The sequence below is a fragment of the Sander vitreus genome, chromosome 16 (assembly GCF_031162955.1).
Source record: "Sander vitreus isolate 19-12246 chromosome 16, sanVit1, whole genome shotgun sequence".
NCBI lineage: Eukaryota > Metazoa > Chordata > Actinopteri > Perciformes > Percidae > Sander > Sander vitreus.
The window spans coordinates 18,048,113-18,069,685 of record NC_135870.1 but is presented as its reverse complement, the minus strand read 5'-3'; the positions used below and the strand labels follow the sequence as shown (position 1 = coordinate 18,069,685).

At 39.9% G+C, this 21,573-nt stretch overlaps 1 protein-coding gene across 1 annotated transcript in view; it reads right to left on the bottom strand.

The window, feature by feature from the left end:
- Window positions 1-21,573, bottom strand: part of LOC144531850 (matrix metalloproteinase-17-like) — an 81,323-nt gene that overhangs the window by 37,817 nt on the left and 21,933 nt on the right. The window contains exons 2-3 of the mRNA XM_078272178.1: window positions 1,755-1,887; window positions 543-678 (exon numbers count right to left, since the gene is read on the bottom strand). Of these exons, the coding sequence (XP_078128304.1) occupies window positions 543-678; window positions 1,755-1,887 (269 nt within the window). The remainder of the gene's footprint in view (window positions 1-542; window positions 679-1,754; window positions 1,888-21,573) is intronic.

The window sequence follows — 21,573 nt, the reverse complement described above, 5'->3', positions numbered from 1 at the left end:
CGGCTGACAGGGAGAGAGAATGGGAAATCCAACATCGCGTGGAAGTGGACAGTGTGGATGTATTTGTATTGCATTTTCTGCATGTGCTTGTGTGTGCGTGTTTGTTTGCATCTACTGCAATAATGTGTAGATTACACATTACACAAACCAGCGACACACCCGATTAGATCATCTCCTTGTTGAATCACTCCTGATAGTGTGTGTAAATCAGCTCAGGCCAACCATGTTTCACTGCCTCTTCCTCTGCTGTCTAACACTAAGCTGTATCCCTGACAGATGGTCCAGCTGCACTTAAAGCATCTTATTTTATCATGTACAGTATAAACTGCAGAATGACTCTGTGACGCAGCCTTTTATCTTTAGGAGTCATACAAATGAGTTTGGAGTAGAACTGCATAGATGTGGAGATGCAATTATTGTCGGTGCGCAAAAACCATTCCATGCATTTCATGCTCTGCCTCTGAGCCAAAATAGATCCAGAAACCAAAAGATTTCTTGAGGAAGAGTCACCTAATCATAGTGTGCATTTCATGTATCCCTACCTCCAGGATAGATGCCTCTTACTCCATTTGTTCTGAGGGTTCAAGCCTCGTTTCCTGCGGCCCGATGTGACCTCCGCCTCAGAAACATCTGGCAGAGAACATCTGGGTGTTTTCATTAGACCCAGTGTGGCGTGATCTAAAGGGGAGAGGAGATGTAATTGTGATACAGACTAATGAAGGGACATTAAATAAACCTAATATTATTATAACATAGTTTTATGACAGCTGGAAAACGTAAGCTACTTAACACATATTCTGTTTAACATAAACACAGTGGAAGACATCCACCACTACGGTTCAACATATGTTTGCAAATGACTGTTTAAGTAGCTGTAACTCATACTATACTGCATGTGCTCATATGCATTTATATGTGAATGTACAGGAGGTTATGAGTGGCCGCTTTGACCATAAATCATACTTGCTCTGTACAATACACTATCACATGCACAGTCACACTCTCTCTCACACACTATTGTCCATAAATTAGACTTGTTCACACAAACACACACCACTGTCACAGAACCATTTAACAGTATCATGCTTTATACCCTCTACAGTTGTGTATGTGAGCTGAGGTGGACTAGTGGCGTGTATGCTAAAGAATGATGTTGTTTGTAGACTAGAATTTGTGTGTGTGTGTGTGTGTGTGTGTGTGTGTGTGTGTGTGTGTTTGCACGTGGCGTGCATGTTCATGTGAGGCTGACAGTATGTTCTGTATGTGCGAAAAATTATTTGTACAAGACAATAGCAGAAGGTATACTAATCAATATACTGTTATTCTGTTTTACACATACCACTATTATCAATCACATAGTATGCAGTATTGTCATTCTACTGCGGTTATGGGTGACAGAGAAGGATGATTTATGTTTACAAGGTGTCTCAAGGCGTGTAAGCAATCTAATGAAATCCAATACACAGGACCTGAAATGTATTTTACCTTTCTGATGTTCAATGGTTGTTTTGTCCCAATGATTGACTCAACCTAGTAGCAGTTTCTAAAGTCAAATCTTGTGTTTGTGTTGCTTGGATTGTATTCAATATTATAGGGTAAAATTTTAGGTTGTATTTTTTCCCCCAGGTACACTTTAGTCCCTCTCTCACTCACACATACTGTAATCAGGAAGTAAACGCACACATAGTGCTTTCATCCATCCAAAGTGCCAATATAATCCTCCCCTTTCATCGCGATCACCCACAGCCACATACCTAAGACTCCAGTCTCCTTCAGCCCTCCGTACTTCTGCATGGCTTTGATGGCCTTGGTCAGGGCCTCCTTGGTCTGAAGCTGACCAGTAACTGGGTCAGGGGGCGGGAGGTAGCCAAACTTACTCAGCCAGTCCTGGAAGGGAAACCACAGACACAGAGTTCAGGAGTCATCCCAGGCATTTCAAGGACTCCAAGTATCCCAAAGCTGCTGAAAAGGTCTGACACCTGTTCATGTTTACTGTCTGTGGATACTGTGTGTCTATGTGCATATGAATGCAATGTTTGTACATATTTCCTAATCTGACACTGTGAGCACTATCTAAAACCCCATCACTCTTAACACAAAATGAAACATTAAAAAATATCTTTTTCACAGCAGATATTTCAACATGTCATAGGAAGAAAAGGCAAAGCACAGGTGCAACTGAATAATGATGATTCATAATGGCTGCATTCCATTTAGGTGTTCTACATCCAGGACCCTGGTATTGTTCATTTTGGCTCACTGCTCATGTCTTACTGGGACATTTAAATAAAGAAGATCTGGGTCTGTCATTGATCTCCGTAGGTCTTTTTCACAGCAGACATTTTGTTTAGTCACAGTAATTAGAGAACAGGTGTTACTAATAACATTAACGAAGGCTCTGTTGTATTCAAGTGTCCCAGTAAGATCGTTAATTTCATTATTTGCACATGTGCTTTCTGTAAAGAAAGGCCCTATTATTCAGTTGCCTCCCCATATTCTGATTACTGTTGGATTGCTTTTGCTTGGTTTTGTAACTTGCAAACTTTGCCCTGGAATGTTCCATGTATATGACACATATTACGTTTTGGTCAAAAGTGTTTTGTAATTGAAGAGTCTCCCCTTAAGTTGCCAAGACCATTTGGAATATTTGAAAGTAAGTAATGATTGTGAAAACTATTACTTTCCTGAAAGATTCATTTTCATTAATTCCATTTTTTTAAACACAGTCTCTCTTGCTGTCTCTTGTTCTCTCTGTCCTCCATCTATCTGAGCTCTACCCCTCCATGATCTGATAGCCCGTCTGACACACAGCTTTCTAATTGGATTTTGATCAGCACTCATCAAAGATGAGTGACACAGATCGATAACAAGGCAACTGCTATCGATTGACAACACTGGGAAAATTCCATTAACTTAATAATTAACTTGAGCGGCCTGTTGACAGTTGATATTTGCCTCCTCATCAATGGCTTTCCTTAACAGAAAGAGGGACATTTATAGAATACAGATGAACCAATATCAAGGATTATGAGAAAGAAAAACAATTCTATAGCAAGCAGAGGGCAAAGAACGTGTACCTGAATAATGTAACAACTTAGAGAATAAACTTTCTGTTACCAGAGTTAACTTCTCGTTTACTGTAAGCACAATGTATGAGCACTAAATTATTTTATCTATCTGTCTACAAAATAACTAGTCCTTGTGTTTATACACACCATCTTTTATTGTAATGTCCTGATAAATGTCAGCAAGACAAGCCTCTTTTCATTTACTAATAAAACTGAAGTAACTGTCTATGTCATGATGTGCTTTTAGCATCTGCGCTCATGCCAGGTGGTTGAAACCTGGCGGATGAGGGCAGATTTATGGTTGGACATACTGTGAGTATATTATCACATATCCAGCCATTAAAAGGTTAGAAAGAGGAGAACAAATAATGATGGAACAAAATGTGGTAGTTGTAGGAAAACTGGAAAAGATTAAAAAAAAGAAACAGTTGATTCTGAAGTCTGAACTGCCTGAAAGGCTCAGCCTGATACTGTTGAAATGTTGTATGTATGTGGTCTGGGTCAAAGGCATTGGGATTCTGGGGCAGGTTATGCTGAGCTGAAGATTCAAGCTAAGCACTTTAAGATTCAAAAGCCACCCAACCCACTTTTCAGTAACTGAATGGTATGTCAGCATACTGAACATATTGGCAGAATGTTGAGAAAAATATAATGATATCAGGCAATATTGATCCCGTCCACAGGGCTGTCGCAGCAGGGTTAGCTACAGAATAAAAGCCCTGCGGCTGCTATAGAGCATATCATATTCAGCTTCCTAATACTTGAACCCAGCCCCTTTAGTAGAAGGATGATTTTATTTCACCAACCTGCTACTGCTAAATAAAAAGTATATATTTTGTACCGCATGTGATACAGAAAAGAACAACATCGATGTGACATCAGCGTATCCATAAATCTGACTCTTTACTTCACCCAAATGCAAAATAATAGATATACCGGTACTATATATAAAACTACATAAGGCATATATGCCTTTTAGTGGACCTTTGGACAACAACTTAGTAATTTCTGCACACACGGTGTTGAAACAACTAAGAGAGCCTCTATCATAAGTACTGTCTTAAAGCAGAGATTTAAAGCAGCCTAGCAGTATGTGTTGTCCCTTTCAAACCCAGAGGCAATTCATGGGACTTTACATGAGGCATGAAAATGCAATAGAATATTTATAGACATACTGAATGGAAAATAATCATTTCAAGTAAGAATTAAAATGCAAAACGGAAAAAATGATGGGCAAAGAATACAGTGTAAGTGCAGTACCTGCACTTAAACTAAAGATAATCACTACGTTCTAAAAGAAAACATCTCGCTCTCATGCAAAGGAGAAACGGCCCTATATGATGAAAGAGCTAAAGCTGCCCCGTGTAAGTTTATTCTCTCTAAATCTGTGATTAACTGCAACACGAGGGGGCTGACGCAGATGGCTGAGACTCCAGTCTTCTTTAATCATGCATTATTAAGACAAGCAGACATAGGAAGCGATGGCACAGAATAACGTCTAACCCTCCAGTATTCCCCATTCTTGTACCTCTAATGAGAAGCGTGTACTCAGAAAACATGCTCTGCCAAGCCTGCTGCCTCTTTAGTGAGCTCCTTTTGTGAACAATCAAATCTCTTCTTTGTACAGTTGTAAGCTGTCGTGTTTCAGTTGCTCTGCTGTGGTCGGCATAAAAGTTTCTTTCAATGTCTTTCAAGTTTTAAACAAGTAAACGACTGGCTCGGGAACTTGTCTAGTGTCACACTTATTCCAGTGGCTATATGAGAGAAATGTAGCGTTAAACAAGAGATTAATTGTCCTTGACACATTATCACTTGGTACAAGCACTGTATGAACACTGCCCATTCTTATACGTCTAAACTTCTTGTTTTTATTTATTTGTTGCTAAAATAAGCAGAGAAAAGCTAATTTAGGGAAACACATTGTACTATGTTTATGTTAACCTGTCTCTGGGTATATAGAATATGTGCCTCATTGTGGGTCCTAAGTTGTAATCAGTAAATGTGCTTTGGTCCCAATGCCCTGCTGCCCTTTTCCAGACAGTAAAGGGTAGGGTTGGGCCGATGGGCGATGGCATCGTCCATAGCCAATGGCTGACAGTCATTGACCACTGAGCCCAACATCGTGATTTAAAACAATTGATAAGATGACATGACAGCCATCCTTTCATTCTTAATGATGGCGATCAGTTTCAGTTAGGATGACTCACGCAGCTGCAGTCTGAGTGCTCCGCACTCAGTAAGTATGATGTTTTACTGTGGTTGTCATATGCCAATTCGGTCTGTAGTACAGACTCTGTACTACACACCACACTAAATATCAAATTTAAATTAGGGCTGTCAATCGATTAAAAAATGTAATCTCATTAATTACATACTCTGTGATTAATTAATCGAAATTAATCGCATACATAATTAATGGTGCCTGAACCGATACTTTTTAATAAAGTAAAAAAAGAAAAGAAAAAAAGGGTACTAAACAACAGTCGGTGACATTAAAGAACGGCTTGTTTATTGCTAAGGCCATATGGTCAAAATTAAATGATTTAATAATGTATAACAATAACAATAACTTATTTCACTAGTTAATGGACAAAAACAGCCACCAGATGGGAAAAGGACATTTACAATAACTTCAAATGCACCACGAGGCTGTAGTTTACCAGTTTCATTGCACGCACCGTCTGTGTTGTTTCTCCGACGGCAACTGCAGATTGTTACATCCCGGTGTTGAATCCTCTACAGTAAAACAGTCAAACTTTACACCGTTTAGCGTTAGCTGTCAGCATTTTAACCGTGTTTAATCCAGCTACTAGCTAGCGGTAGGCTAACGTTAGCTGCTGTCGAGTATAGTGTTAACTAGCGTCACGTGCAGCGGTGTTTGTGTTGCCGGTATCATCTGTTACAGAGCATCAGAGAGAAGCGCAGACATATCAGTGGCACCAGATTTCAGTAGCCAGGGTTGGCAGGAAGAAGATTTTTACAAGTAAATGTTCCAATTAATGATCCAGGCAGCACATTCTCGTCTCCCTCCTTCATTTTACAGTCCAATGGTGGCTAGAACGGCTCCAGGTCAAACGTCAATATGGAATGGATTAATCTGCGTTATTTTTTTTAACGCGTTATTTTTTCTCAGATTAATTAATCGAAATGAACGCGTTATTTTGACAGCCCTAATTTAAATATATAATTAATACATCTCTATAGTGCAGACTCTATACTAAACACTACACTAAATATTAAATTTAAATAATAATAAATAATTAATAAATAACCAGCTTTTCGAAATAACAGTTGCAATGTGCAATTTTAAGCTCATTAAACTATTTTCAAAAGAAGTGTTTGAGTGTGAACAATTTCACTCGCATTATTCCCATTATCCTCCGTGACACGCTCTCTTCCACTTTGCCTGACAACTCTTCTCCAAAACAAATGCGCTGAGATAACAGAGCTCAGCCCATAGCTTCACTGTTAACTACGCTAACTAACCATGTATTGTGAACCGCATGTAGTGATTAAAAAAAAAAAAAAAAAACTTTAGCAACTGCTGTGTCTCAAAGACCGACGTTGAGAATCCACGCGCGAGAGGTGATGGATAGTTCACTCCTAGTCACTTCGTCATGTATTCACTTCGTTGAAACAAGAGAAGAAAGCCTCACTGATGTGAAGAACAGGACAGAGAAACATATATAAATGCTCTCTGTCCACCGTATGCCAACGCTCCGGTAAGTCCACTCACCCCGTCTCTGCCCAGGCATGCCCCAGCTGCCACACATTTGTTGACAAACTCTGATGCACACGCGATGTTGAAATGGCGATTTATCCCTTTAAATGTGAATAAGTGACAGTACATTACAGCCACTCAAACAGTACAGAGTAACACAGCAGTTAAATATTTTTTTTCTTTAAGACTCAGTTAAGGCAGCATGCGCGTGTTGTTAAGGCGGGCTGCCTAAACTGCAAAGTGTTGCGGGAAACCCTGCTCAGGAGTTCACCTAAAACAATACACAATTCATCCTCAGGTCCTCTGGCAGGAAGGTCTTAGCAGTCTAGTAACCCTAGAAACTATCTTTCTATTTAACATTTCTGCAGTGCATCTTTCACCGCCAACGGCAACGTCTGATGTAGGAACCAGTTTGACCTTTATTGAACAAAGCGCAAATTAAGAGTGTGAAGGTCCAAACAGATAAGGCTGGCAACTGAATGTTAAAAACTTTGTCATTGAACATAATCTGGAGTTTTTGAGAGCCGTCCAACATCAACTTTCCGTCTGGAGATAGGGTTGTTTATCAGAAAGTAGTATGCCATTGTGGTGTGTGTTTGTTGAACACAGCAAGGTTGTTGTTCTATGCGCTGTCAAGAATCCCAAACTCTGTCATCTATCTCACTGTCAGGGCTGCCTGCTGCTCAGAAAGGTGACTGTACAGTGAGCGTGAGTGTCAGCATGCATGTGTGTGTGAGAGTGTGTGAAAGCAAAATAAAGTCAGAACTTAACCCCGCAAAACACCTCACTCAGAGGAGACACACACCAGAGAAAAAAGGTGAGAGAAGACGTGGGGGGGGGGAGAAAAAAAAAATGGAAAAGATGGTGAAAGACACTGAAGGAGATGGAAGGATACCTCTGATGAGAAAGGCTTCTTGTGTCTAAAGATCTGCTCATCCTCAAGGGAGCCTTCTGTTGTACAGCCTTGTAAACATCAAACAAAACCACTGACTATGATTTCACACACCACAAGAGAGAGAGAGAGAGAGAGAGGGAGGGAGTGTGTAAATGTTATTCATGCATGAGCTGCATGAATAACATTGACCAAAAAGGAAGAAGAAGAAGAAAAAACACACAGATGCGCATACACACACATCAAGGCATCCTTTGATTCCTACCGGCCTTATTCCATCTGACCTTCCTAAAAATGGATGTATAGTCTTTTAGAACGAGGTAGGACAGCGGGTCAGTGTGTGACAGGTAGCTGCATCTCCTGGTGTGTTTTAATAACAACTTTTACGGAGACTTGAATCGATAAAAGGGGAGTGTTGCGGGGTAGAGTCAGACTTGTTTTATAAGTTCCAGCGAGCACTTTGCTACTTTTTTCCAGCGTAAAACATGTTTCCTAATTCAAGCTGAGCACCGCTACTGTTTTATATGAAGGACAAAAAAACAACTTTTTAACAGCCACTTTTAAAGCCAACAAAGGGAGAGTATTTGTACTGAAAAGACTACTAAAATAGATTCACCATATCTTAAATATAAATAGTAATGTGGTATTCATTAAGGAGGGATAATTAAAAAGTGAGAAAGAGTTTCAATTTATAAGAAGGTGGTTTTATAGTTCACTCAGGGTCATTTGGGTCTATTCTTTAGAGAGTTTATTAATGAAAGTCCTGGCAGAATAATGGGTATTGATAATAACGTTAAAGCTTTATAATTTATTGTGCACACACCAATGTGGACTGGCTTCTTTACAAGGAATGGAAAGAGTCTTGGGTAGCATGGAGGGACCAATCATCCTAACAGGATATTTTAATCAAGTGATGGATGGATTCCTTGACAGAAGCATATAGAAGGGGTAATCAAAGAGAAAAAGGTAGATTTTGCAGTCACCGCATTTCTTGATATATTTTGCACAAACCAATACTTGTGGACCAGTAACCACACAGAAAAGGCTGTGCACAGAAAAGTAGATTTTACAGAGAACAAAATCAGCAGTGTTCTTTGGTGTTAGACATAATTGAAGCATGTTCAATGTAATGTCATTATCTATTTAATTTATCACTGGTTTGATCTCCTGCACACATTGACTGGGTCATTTTTCTACATCAAAATGATGTCTTTCTGCTGGCTGTATCGCTCAAATATGATAAAATGTTGAATTACAAAGACAATGATTCATCTTTCTATTTCACCCTCAGCTCCTTCCCTCGCCCCATATCTCCCTGCCTCATAACTGACTCAGTGTTGATCCTGCACATCTCAACATGAGGTTAGTCGGTGAACATGATTTGACGTAGGCTCCTTTAAAACAGAGGCATGGGGGAAAGAGAAAAGTAACAGAGTGGGAAAAGACGTTGATTGAAGAGTCGGTTGAGAGACGTAACATGAAGCAGATCTTTTCATCTGGTCGTCCTTATCGCTCGCAGGTCAAGGAGTCAGATGGACAAAGGAGAGAGTAGAGCTTAGACAAGTACAAAGAAAGATGGAGAGCGAGTGTCAGACAGAGACAGATGAAGTATAGATGTCTGTCTGTCTGTATACCTGCACAGTGAGAGATATGTGGAAATGGGTTGAATTGAGATCACAATTAGGTGTGTTAACAGTAATAGGCCTGTATTGAAAAAATAACCAGAATGATGCTAGGTCATTATGCTAGGTTCAAGTCCCCATACGGACCAAAGTATGGTGGTGGACTGGTAGCTGGAGAGGTGCCAGTTCACCTCCTGAGCACTGCCAAGGTGCTCTTGAGCAAGGCACCGAACCCCCAACTGCTTGCGGCGCCTTTCCATGGGCAGCTCCCTCACTCTGACATCTCTCCATTAGTGCATGTATAGGTACTGAGCATGTGTGTGTGTAATTCAGGCCTGTGTGTAAACATTGTAATTTCCCCTTGCGGGATTAATAAAGTATAAATTATTATTATAAATTATGAGAGAATGAATGTGGAATACATAATACAGAATCAACATTTTACATTAAAAAAAAAAGATATTGCAAGATTATTTTTTAATATAGAAACAGTAAACAAAATATAATTTATTTTTACTGGTGTAACCTTTATGTCTCTTTATACAATTATTATCCCTAAGGGACCGTTCGGTATTTATGGGAAATAGGGGAGGGTCATGTCTTTTTATTCTTTGTTGAGGGGAGGGTCACCCAATGTTTTTTAGTCTGGGGGGGGGCACTTATAAATATCTTAAATAACACAAAACAACTAAATGGTGGTAGGTAACACATCTGATTTCATATACTGCTTTAGTAAAAAAAATATTACCTGGCTGACGATGGGAGCAGCAGGACGCAAAAAACGAAAATTACTGTTGCACTAGTCTGGACATCTTGCTGTGCCAACATTGCATTAACGGTTTCCTAAATGTCATGTATATAAATGTGATGTCAGCTTACTAATTGATTGCGGGTTTTGTGTAGATTTGGACTTTTATACGTTTATTCCATTTTGTTTAAACGGCGAAGTGGAGAGGCCTCGTTCACCTGGTTGGAGCTGGCTGGTGAATGTGACACTCGTATAGGCCTTGCTGGGTACACCGTGTCATTTACCTTTTTGTGGATCTACTGATCGCTGTGGATTACTTTTTTTCCGTGTCATTGGATTACGGCAAAATACGGATCTTTTTTCTCAACGTGTCTTAACATTTTATGGTGTGTTCGTTTCAGCGTTTGGAGAGGCATCTCAACAGACTGTAGGTCCAACACTGATTGTTCACTGTTACATTTTAGTTGAATTTAAGTGTCGTGCATTCCGCCACCGTCTGTCTATTGCGTTCCAAGACAGCCGTGCCGCGATTGGATTTCATAAGGGCGAATTGTTAAATTGTTACAATGTAATTTAAAATCTGCTTTAAAAATAAACATATATGTTTTGGAATATAATGTTCAGCTTCGGCAGCTTTACCTATGTGCTAAAATATACAATGACTGAGGAAGCCTAGTGACGAGTCCATAGCAACCAGTGTTGAATTGGTTATTTGGTTATTGTCTCAATGTGTTATTGTTTTATTTCATATGAATACTAATTTACTAGAGGAGTAACTTAGTATTTGAAGTAATGCAGTAATGCAGGAAGTGTGTATTTAGTTTCCATGCTTATTGTGTTTTCACAACAATGTTAGTGAGTAAATCTACTGAAATGGCCACCACACCATAACAGAGGAGTGTGATGTGTAAGATGAGAATGCAGAGGTTAACTCATGTATGTCACGGAAAAAAATACAGCTAAGTGTTCACTGACAGTGATAGTGCTTATATAACATCATTATATTTCCCATCAGGCTGCGTACTGTTTACTAAGATGGCAAACGTTTAAGTATACACTGCTTTTCACAAGCCTTGATTCATCATGCCTTAGGCATGATGAATGAGAGAATGAGACACAGCACAGAATGAGACACAGCATACACTAACAACATAACATAAGTAGTACTCCCGTCCATTTCCTGGACTGAAAATGTTGTGTTCCCCCCTTAAAGGTGCTGTAGGTAGGATTGCGAAGATCCAGGACTTAGTCAAAGAATTTGAACATCGACAACTTCTCAGTCCCGCCCCCCTTTCTGCTAAAGCCCAAAACGGTCTCCTAAGCCCCTCCCCCCACAAGGGAGAATGAATGCGTGTGTATGAGCAGTGATTGACACGCAGTTAGACACCCCCCCTGGCCATGATTGGTGCATCTGAACAGGGAGCTGTGGATTTTTGCAAATCGCACTACAGGCTGTAGGTGGTGCTAGAGGAGCTGCTTTATGTAGTTCTACTTGAACATAGGGTCAGTTTCAGCAAATATGACAGAAAGTTAGTTTCATAAGTCTTACCTACTGCATCTTTAACTTCTTCCAGGACACAAACTCCACTCCCCTGCTTGAAAGCCCTGTGTTTCAGGATCCACCTACCCACCCCGACCTACCCACCCCGACCTCCTCCCTATGCGAAACTTCGCGGTCTTATACAGCAGCAGTCAATGAAGGGCATACAGTAATAAATACGTGGAATACATACGACTCACAGTGCATTACTTTTAGTAACTACTACGTACGAATGGTCCATGAGAACAGCCTGGAGCCAGCCATGCACTTTTAAAGGCTTTTTTTTTATCATACTCAGGACTCAGAGTACCTTGAAATAGTCTTTTTAGGTTGCAAGAGTAAAATGAATGGGTCCCAAGAAAATGATCAAGATGCAGATGGAAATAGTAAAAAAAAAAAAGTTATCACTTTTATTCTAAAATACTGAACAGTTTCACCTCTTCTAGCCTCAAAACCTGAGTACAATTTGAGTCTGGAACATCACTATGACATTATGCAGCCTGTGACAGGGGGCTGTGAGTAGACATCGTTTTGCTTAAAAGTGGAAAGCCAAAAAGGTTAGGAATCACTGCATAAAAGGATACTGCCACTTAAGTTATCTACCCAGGAACATTACTGGAATAAATGCAGTGTCTGTCCAGGTCCCACCCGTTTAAGCATCCCAGAAAAAAGCGAAGCAACAAGTGGGTCACCAGAGTGTACAACACAATTCTGAAGTCTTTGCTAAAGCTCCAAAAGCACTCCGCTCCAGTAAACAATGAATCCAGTTTGTATTTCATCCACACTTCTTTATAATAGGAATTGAAAATCAATCCGTACAATTATGTCATTTTAGTCCTGCTATAATTTAATAGTCCTCACATGATGTTCATGCACACATTCTCAGCCTCTCAAACAAATTGTCAATGGGTACTCAAGTGGGTATTAAATCCGAGGTTTTGTTTGTTCTATTTTGTGCTACAGTATCTGAGCTCTGGTCACTGTAATCCTGTTATAGAGTGAGGACTAAAGCAGGTAAATGGCTACATATTTCTTGTTTTGTTTGTTGTTGTTTGCTCGTGTCTTCCTGAACTCCCTTTATTATTTTTATACCAGTTTTCTCGCTTTATGTTTTTGCCTTTTGCTCCATGAACTCACAGCCTTTTTCCCTGCCTGTTTGCACAAAGCTTCAAATATTCTGGCCTCTTTTGCTGACAAATGAGAGTGACACTCATCATAAAGATGAGAGAATAGAAAACGAGTGTGGATACAGACAGAGCGACACAGAAGCCAGAGAAGTAGACAACAACAGCCTACAAACAGCCCTTGAACAGAGCATTCTGTATTTAACTCAACTACATTCCCTCATCCTCCTGTAACTGATTAAAGTTATTCCAACATCATGTGACACATCCTGTCAGATGGGACAAACTCTCTTCCCCAAAAGGTCAAAGTTCACTCTGCCATTCCTTCAGTCTCTATATAAAGCTCAAATTGCTTCATACTCCCTGCTTGTCTGACAAAACCTTCCTCTGTTTTTCTCCGATGACCAGCTGCTGAGTCCCATCAACCTCAGCCTTATTGACAAGAAATGAGTCACAGAGAGTCGTTTAACCCTACGACCTCCCTGTCTCTCTAAGTCTCATAAAGTAGCAGTGGCCGCTTCGTGTTTACATTGTTCTTTAATGCCTCAGAAACAAAGGCAGACCTTTACTTTCCTGTCTGTTGAAATGTTATCAAGCAGTAAAGTGCTACAAAGCAGACAGACTAGGGTTCATATGGAGTCACGCTTTACAGTAAAGACTTGAAGTTGTGCTGGACTAATGCAGTCCTCATCCAGCATTTGTTTTCATGGTTTTTTTATACTAACACACACAACATAATTTAGGAAACTCCAATCCAACTACAGTTTAAGCTGAGTAAAACATGTTTTCGGAAAAGTATCAAAGGACTTATTCCTTACAGCACAGTAAAGGGCTAACCTTTAAAATTCATAAACTTTTTTCATAGAATTCAAGCAGAAGTTATTCTTTAAAGAATTCACGTGTCAATGACATTTGTACGGACGTCTTTAAAGACGGATGGTTTTAAGTTTTGCCCACAAACGATCCAAAAATGTTCTATATGAACACCACCTAAAGTTATTCAACAAATGCACTTTATGTACAGTAATGGCACTCCACTGTAAAGTACACTGTACTGTATGTGTACCGAGCTGATCGGGGTATTCTGTTGTCTTCAGAGTAGTAGGCTTGATACCAACTCATCAACTTTACATTTTTCAGCTCATATTTGATTTAATAGATTCACACAGATAAATATTTCATACCCATTTTTAAACATTGAATTATGCCTATTTGTGTCTTGTGTGCATGAGTAGTTTTTCATTGCAAACAGCCATTGGCACCCTCTGCTCCTTTAATACCTGACAACAGCCGGCATTGTATCTGTAACAGTATTGAACTGTAACTGTAACTATTGTAGTTTTTTTTTTCCACTTAAAATTCTTTGGATTGAAATAGCAAGTTCTATTCATTGTATTGTTCAAACAGTTTAAGCACTGTTCCCACAAACAGAGAAGCTGTGAGAGAGTGAAGAAGCGTTAGCATAGAGTTAGCACCAAATTTCCATTGGTGAGATAATAAAGTTTAATTTGATTGTTGACTGACTTGAGATTACTGTAAGGGCAGTTGTGTATATGTAACCTGCAGCAACTAAGGGTCTACAGCCGCTGCTAGTCCAGTGTTCAAAGATGTGAACTGTCTGTACAGTACAGTCCCTCCAACCATCCTCAGTGATTCTCTTTGTGCAGCATCTCTGTCCTCTAAAGCACACATTAGATGAAGAGAGAAATGTTTCTCTCTCCAAGTTTCCATTCAACTTGTCCTTACTGAAAGTGTGAATGACACACACACACACACACACACACACACACACACACACACACACACACACACACACAGACGCATACTGTAGGAACGTCTCGGATTAAGCGTGACCAGGGGGTCAACATATGCTGTTAGTCACCACTGTTTGAGTTTCTCACTCAACGCGCTCTAACCAGCTACACACGAGTCATCCACGAGCCTTCTGGCTCTAATACATCCATTTAGAGTTTAGCCATATATTTGTTTTCTAGAGATTAAAGACATTCTTATGTGAAAATTTACCTTAGGATGATCATAACAGGAAAAGCAAGAATGTAAATGAAAAAGCAGTTTATGGAACTGCTGCACACTTAGACTAGACATTAGGGCCTTAGTGAGTTGTTGACCTTTGCTTTTCCAGGCAACAAAGAACAAAAACCTCCATGCTGAGCAGACGAATGGGAGTGAGAGAAAAAAGGAGAAGAGGGAGTTTAAATTCAGGTTAAGGCCATTTATTATCATCTGGATTACAATTATTGCAGTGCACTTCAACTCAGTGAAAAGCATGTGCCTTGACTTCTCTCAAGGACAACATTCATATGATTCAAGAAGGTGTTTTGCACAAAAACTACGCACAGATTAAAAAGAAATACAATATATATATATATATTTTTCACATTTTGTGTGTCTGTGTTTTGATGGGTGTCTTTCGTCTCCGTTCTACTTCTCCTAATTGGTGGTGTAGTGTATTAATTTCTCCCCTCGTCCTTGTCCTCCCTTGTCTCCTGATCAAACAGGTATGGATTGAGGCCAGAAACTCAATTTGCTTTTAATTATACATTTAGAGTTGCATTTCTGATGACAGTTATTTATTCAGCCTTTTCTTGAATGCAGACTAGGTAGGTAGAGTGGTAATTTCCACCGCACATTGATTTACTGGATCATGGGTGACTTTCCGTCAATGATGATCTTGTTTATCGTTTTGTCGGCACTGAGAAAGAGATTATTGATACACCACTGAGACACTATTAGTCCTTCACTTCAGCCTTTAAGCATCCATGTTGTAGATCAGACCAGTCATGTGCAGGGTGTTACATTTACAGATGTGGATGTGGTCTAGTTGGCGGAAAGTCTAGTTCGTCTTTCTTTGACTGGAGAGTGTGGCTCAAAAAGACGGTTTGGTTGTGAGAAGTGAGACAGCAGGTGGAAATGCATCGAAGAAAACAGTTGATAGCTAGGCTCAGTTTAATTCTCAACTTTTACTGCCTGGTAATGTGGCAGCAATTTCTTTTGTGTCACAAAAAAAGTGTTTCTAGGGCTATGCAACCGTCCCTGTATATCACCTGCAATTTCTCTCTCCCGCTACTTCTTATATCCTGTTTCTTTCACCTTCTCTTTTTGCACAGGTGAGAGAAAATCCTTCATTGCTTCAGGAAATGGTGTTTTCTTTAAAAGTTTTCTGTTGGTTTCAGTTAATATGAGCTCCTCAGTCAAAACACTCGAGCTGTCTTTGCCAGCCTGTTCTATCATCCCAGTGTAATGCTTTCAGTAAACGATTTCTCAGAATAAGCCGGTGATATAAAATGGAAAGCTGCTTCAGCTGCTGAAAACGATAGCATCGCTGCAGCTATTGCATACGCTCCCTGGGTGTTATGGAGGGAAACGTTTTGGAGAAAACTCCTCGGCTGATAGCAGAGATTGTGTGTTGATTGATGTGCCACAGAAGGGGAAGGGTTCTTTATAGACTTTTGGTGCACTCGGAGATGTTTTTTAAACACAACAGTCTATCTTTTGTGTCACACTGTGGGTATTTGTTTGGATATACACATATCTTATGTGTGGCATTTTTGAATAAGACCATATCACATACAGTATTTAGTTTTGGGCCTGTATGTATTTATTAAACATCTACTTTTTTTTAACTCAAATAAAATAAAAAAAAATAAACTTAGAAATCATAAGAATAAAAGGTAGTTATAATGTATTTTTCTTAAGAAATACACTTCATGCCTACCAATTGGCTTTCTAAATGTTTTAATGAGGAAGGAGACATGTTTGTAAGAGCGATGTCAGGGATGGATAGTTCACAAGAAAACATCACAGGGCACCTTTAATTGCTCACAAAGATAGTTAGAAATCTCACACTAATTACATAAATTGGTATAATATAAAGAATAATGACTAAAAAAATAAGGATTTAAAAAAAGAAGCATATATGTGATTCATCATTTGATCACTTGAGAGCTGCTTTTAAACATTTAAACAAGAGTGCACTGCGCTCTGTCAATCCATGTCACCCATCAACATATAAATCTTACTGAGATACACGGAAAAGTGTCAGTTTCCGACGTCTGAAAAGGTGACGCGGCGAGGGCTGCCTTGAAGACTCACAAATAAAATCGAAGCAGGCAACACGAAGTGTTAATGTCTGTCTAGACGTTATCTGTCTTTTTGCACCTTTCCATCATTCTTCTGATCTCTCTTGATGTCTCACCGGCCCATTTTAGGAGGATGATTTAGACTGATGTTAGATTAAAATAGATACACTTTTGAAAGCACACTTTGGAGGCTGATGACAATGAAGTGGTCCTTCCGTTTCTTTGCAAACTGAATAGCTTTCAAAAACTTTTCAAACGGTTTTAAAAAGTATGTTTTAAGATGCTTAGAAAGCTGCACTAGAAAGCTGTATTTTTCCATTTTGAACTAAAGTATTTCACTCCTCCATCTTTGTCAGTAAGAACAGCCAGCTGTGCAAAAGCCCTTTTGTTTAAAGCCATAAACACCCGACGCATTTGCATTTGACATGAGCACACTGATTCTAATTCACCAATCTTTTTCTTCGTACTATTGTTTTTGAGGAAAGTTTCACCATAAAACCTGCGTAGGATTCAAGACTTTTGTGTGGACCTTCAATTTTGTGCATAGACCCGGTGTAGAACATAATTGAGGAATTATGAGTAATGGACTGCAATGTCAGGCAGCCATTACAGAGAGGATTGGAAATCACATCCATTCATAATGTGCATGATAATAATCACACTTATCAAAGCACTTGCAAGTTTTAATACAGACTGGACTTCATACATTTTGAGTTTTTATTTTAACATAAATTTCAGCTGAGGCCCAAGATTCATGCTACAGTAAGTGTTCAAGCAACATTCTACAACATTATCTTTCCATTTGTTCATAGGTAAGAACGACATTTTTAAATCCTGAAGACTTCAGAAAGTACAAATCATGTTGCAATGTTTTAAAGCCATTTTTTTGGGGTTTCTTTCAAGCATTATGTCAACAACACATTTTTTTTCTTCTTCATAGTTTGGATTGCATCTTGCAATCATTTTAAGTTCCTCATAACCTTTTGAGCATTTTGTAGTTGTAGTGTAAACGATACGTTCAATCCAGGGGGTAACTGGAGTTCACACCCATCAATGCAACCACTTCAAATGTGCACCATCTCTCATCCATTTCTACTGTGTGTTAACGTTCTCTTTTCCTCCCTTGGCTGCGAGACTTATAAAGTTTTAAATCATACTATTTCTTTATACATTAGTTCATGTCTGTGTAGTTTCCAGCTGATGCAGTATTAACAGCGGGGTCTAGTTGTTGAGGCTTGCTGCAAAATTCAGTGGCCAGGTTTGTTGCTGTCTACATGCAAATGACCTGTGCTGCAATTATTCGGGCTTACCAGTGTGTACTTACTGAAGGCTCGATGGTGTTTTAACCCCCACCGTCGACTTCAAGGCAGCGCTGCGACCGTCGACTTCAAGGCACCTAACCCTAACCCCAAACCTAACCCTAACCCTTGCCTAACCCTAGTGCCTTCCATGCAGCGCTGCCTGGAAGACGACATTGGGGGCTTAAAACACCAAACACCGTACTGAAGCTAATGCGAAATTGTTCTTTTTTTTCACCACTGTTCTGCCTGCTATTGCGCTGCTGTCCTTGTCAGTAAAATTGTGCTTAAACACCAAACTTCATAAAAAAATGAAGGTAATATAAATAAATAAAACAACACCTCCCATGTAGGCGGACTGCAACACTATGAACCTATTACTTTCTGAATTAACATAAAGAAACCCTGATAATGTGTTTGCTGGAACACAAACACATAAAGTAGCTTGGGAGTGTGTTTAGCCACAGAGCTGATTGTAAGCAGAACACACACACACACACACACACACACACACACACACACACACACTCCCAGTAGCCATAGTGCTCTCACACTGAATCTGATATATTGCAATCATTATCTAATAATAAAAAGTGGGCATCAGAGATGATACATATAAGCTCTTATGACACATTACAAGTGGACACCAGAAAGCAAATACTCACTAACACTGCTGCGGGATGCTGCACTGTCTATGTCTTCCAATAAGTAAAATGGAAAATGGGGGGGCTGGCCACAATAATGACCAGACCACCTACTACCTCACTGAAAAAACAACTTACCATACTGCATATTAATTATTAATACAGTGATATGAGACTAGATATAATTTACAATTTGTTTAAAACAATAGTTTTTGTGCTCATTTCTGCTGTTCGGGTTGTAATTAATAGAATCTAATCTTAATATTAGACAACAGTATTTCAGTCGATATGACTTCATTTAATCTTACTTGGCCTGCTAAGCTAAGAGACCACATTGGATGAGGAGCTGTTGATGTGGTAGATATTGCTGGCTGAGATAGAACAGTATCATTTTCCTGAGGGGTGGGGGGGTGGCGGGGCTTCAGAAACAGATGGTTTCCTCGGTGGAAAGGGTCAGCCGAGCACTGATTTCTTGGCTTTGACTCTCATGCAGATTCTCAGTTGAGAGCAGTTGGTGACCACCACTTAGCCTTGTGTACAACAGTACACGCTGTAGTTTGTCCTTGGTGCAACTGCAGGTTATGACACACACACACTTGTGGCGCACGCAAGGACTTTCACAATGGTGGAGAAGCCACAGACTCATGATAGTGGCTTTGTTTCCTCCCATGACAGAGAGCTGGAAATGAGTCCACCGCATTCACAGCTGTGCTGTTGCTTTACAGGGAAAGATGACAGAACGCAACCCTCAGCTTGAGTGTCTAAGCTTTCAGAGGCACCACAAAACTTGCCAAGTGGGTCACCTCACATCTGTAACGCCAGTAGGGTTGTGTCATCAGCAAACTTTACCAGACTTGCCATACAGTACAATAAGTAGTTTACGGGAATAATCAAGAGTAGTCCTGTGGTGCAGCGGAGCTGGCTGCTGCTTTATTTGGCATCTGAAAAGACGCAAACAAAGACCACAAGGAATCTATATTTCCATTTCCTCCAGTGAAGAGGACCGTCATTCTTTCTTCTCCTTTTCTCTTTTATAGTCTTCCTTCATCAAACGCTGTGTTTAGTTATACATTATCCTTGCGTCAGCACAGCAAATCAAAAGCAACTTGGCACATTCACAGGCTCATATTGAATGAGTTAAAGCACATGGCACAGAGTTAAAAACAAAAAACGCAGAGAGAAACGTTAAATAAGCAGAAGCCCCAAAACACAGGGAGCCAAGGTTGGCACCAAAACCACTGTTATCTTCCTCTTCACCAAGAAAATATTCCGTCAGAGGACCATGATAAAGATGTTGTGTCTAAATGATTTTACCATTATCTTCACACTGTATCGGAGTTGCAACGCCAAATTATTTTAATTATTAATCTGTCAATTTTTACTCTGTAAACTATTACACTTTCCCGGACCAATGGTCAAAAAGCCACAGATATAAAATGTACAATGATGTATAGAAGATGAAAGTAGTAAATTAGCGAATGTTTGGTATTTTTCCTCGATAAATGGCCTTGTTATGTACCCAGACTGGACCTACAAAGATGAGCGGACAGTGAAAAGCAGTGTGTGGGTATTTTGGCTGGACCAGGTAGAGGAGCGGGTGTGTCGGCTAACCGGGCTGGCCCGCAGAATGCCTGGGCCATGAATTGCTACCGCTGTGTCCACGGGCAGCCCAAGCATGGACATTGTTTAAATAAAAACCTTTCTCCAACGTAGGTAAAAAAAATCAATACCAAAACGAGCAGAGAACAAAAAAACGCCGTCCTGCTCCATCTAATGACATTCTCTCTTCTTCCCCCAGATACACAGGCGTTTTCAGTTCTAATACTCTTGGCCACCCACACAAACCCTACACCCCTAATCCAGTCCAGTTATTGAATGGAAAACCTTGCCATGCAGTGGACTGAAGCGTTAAAGACAGCCAGGGAGTGACATACAATAATATTCATCCGTTGGATTCAAACCCACTATTCTGCAAGCAGATGGCACACACCATCTAAAGCACTCAATCACCTCATTAGACAAGTACTTCCATCTAATGTGTTTATAATGGAACACATGGCTGACTTGTTGTAAGGGTACGTTCGGCTGGATGTACATGTTTTAACACCCAGTTTCCATTCACAGCCGAATGTCAATGTTTAATTACACATATCTAACTCTCCGATGTAATTCAAATATAATTCAATTTAGTGGACTCACGTGAAGCAACAAAGTGTGTGTGTATGTGCGTCTGAGAGCAAGAGTGTGACGGCGAGGATTAAAAATACGGCTGGTAAGTGAATCATTTAATCCCTGGCTTAGAGACAGCTGGTTCTACGGAGAGTTGAGACACAAGCCGCCGTCTGCTGACTGAGGGAGAGAAAAAGAGAGAAAGAGAAGCAGGGAGAGATTTAAAATTGGTACCTCTCTTTCTTAGATCGTAGATGCTACGTGACCTAGACATGCCTGGTTAATGGGAGCTGCCATTTGTTCAATCCTGTTAAACATGGAGAAGTGAAAGAAGTACGGATGGAGGCATTGATGGAGAGTTGGCAATAGAGGGAAAGACAGCAATGTTGGAGGTAACTGACAAAGACACCGATGTAATGTTACGCATGTAAAGACTCTCAAGCTGTGCACATAGGGCAGGGTGACCTACTGTTGTGGTTACTGGGGTTGAAAGAGACATACAGCATTGCATTTGTCTGTGGATATTAGGGGTGTGAATCTTCACTGGTCTCACGATTTGATTACAATTGTCCTGTCAACGATTCAAATCGATTCGATATCACGATGCGTCACCTCAATATTAATATTACTACGCATGGGTTTCATTA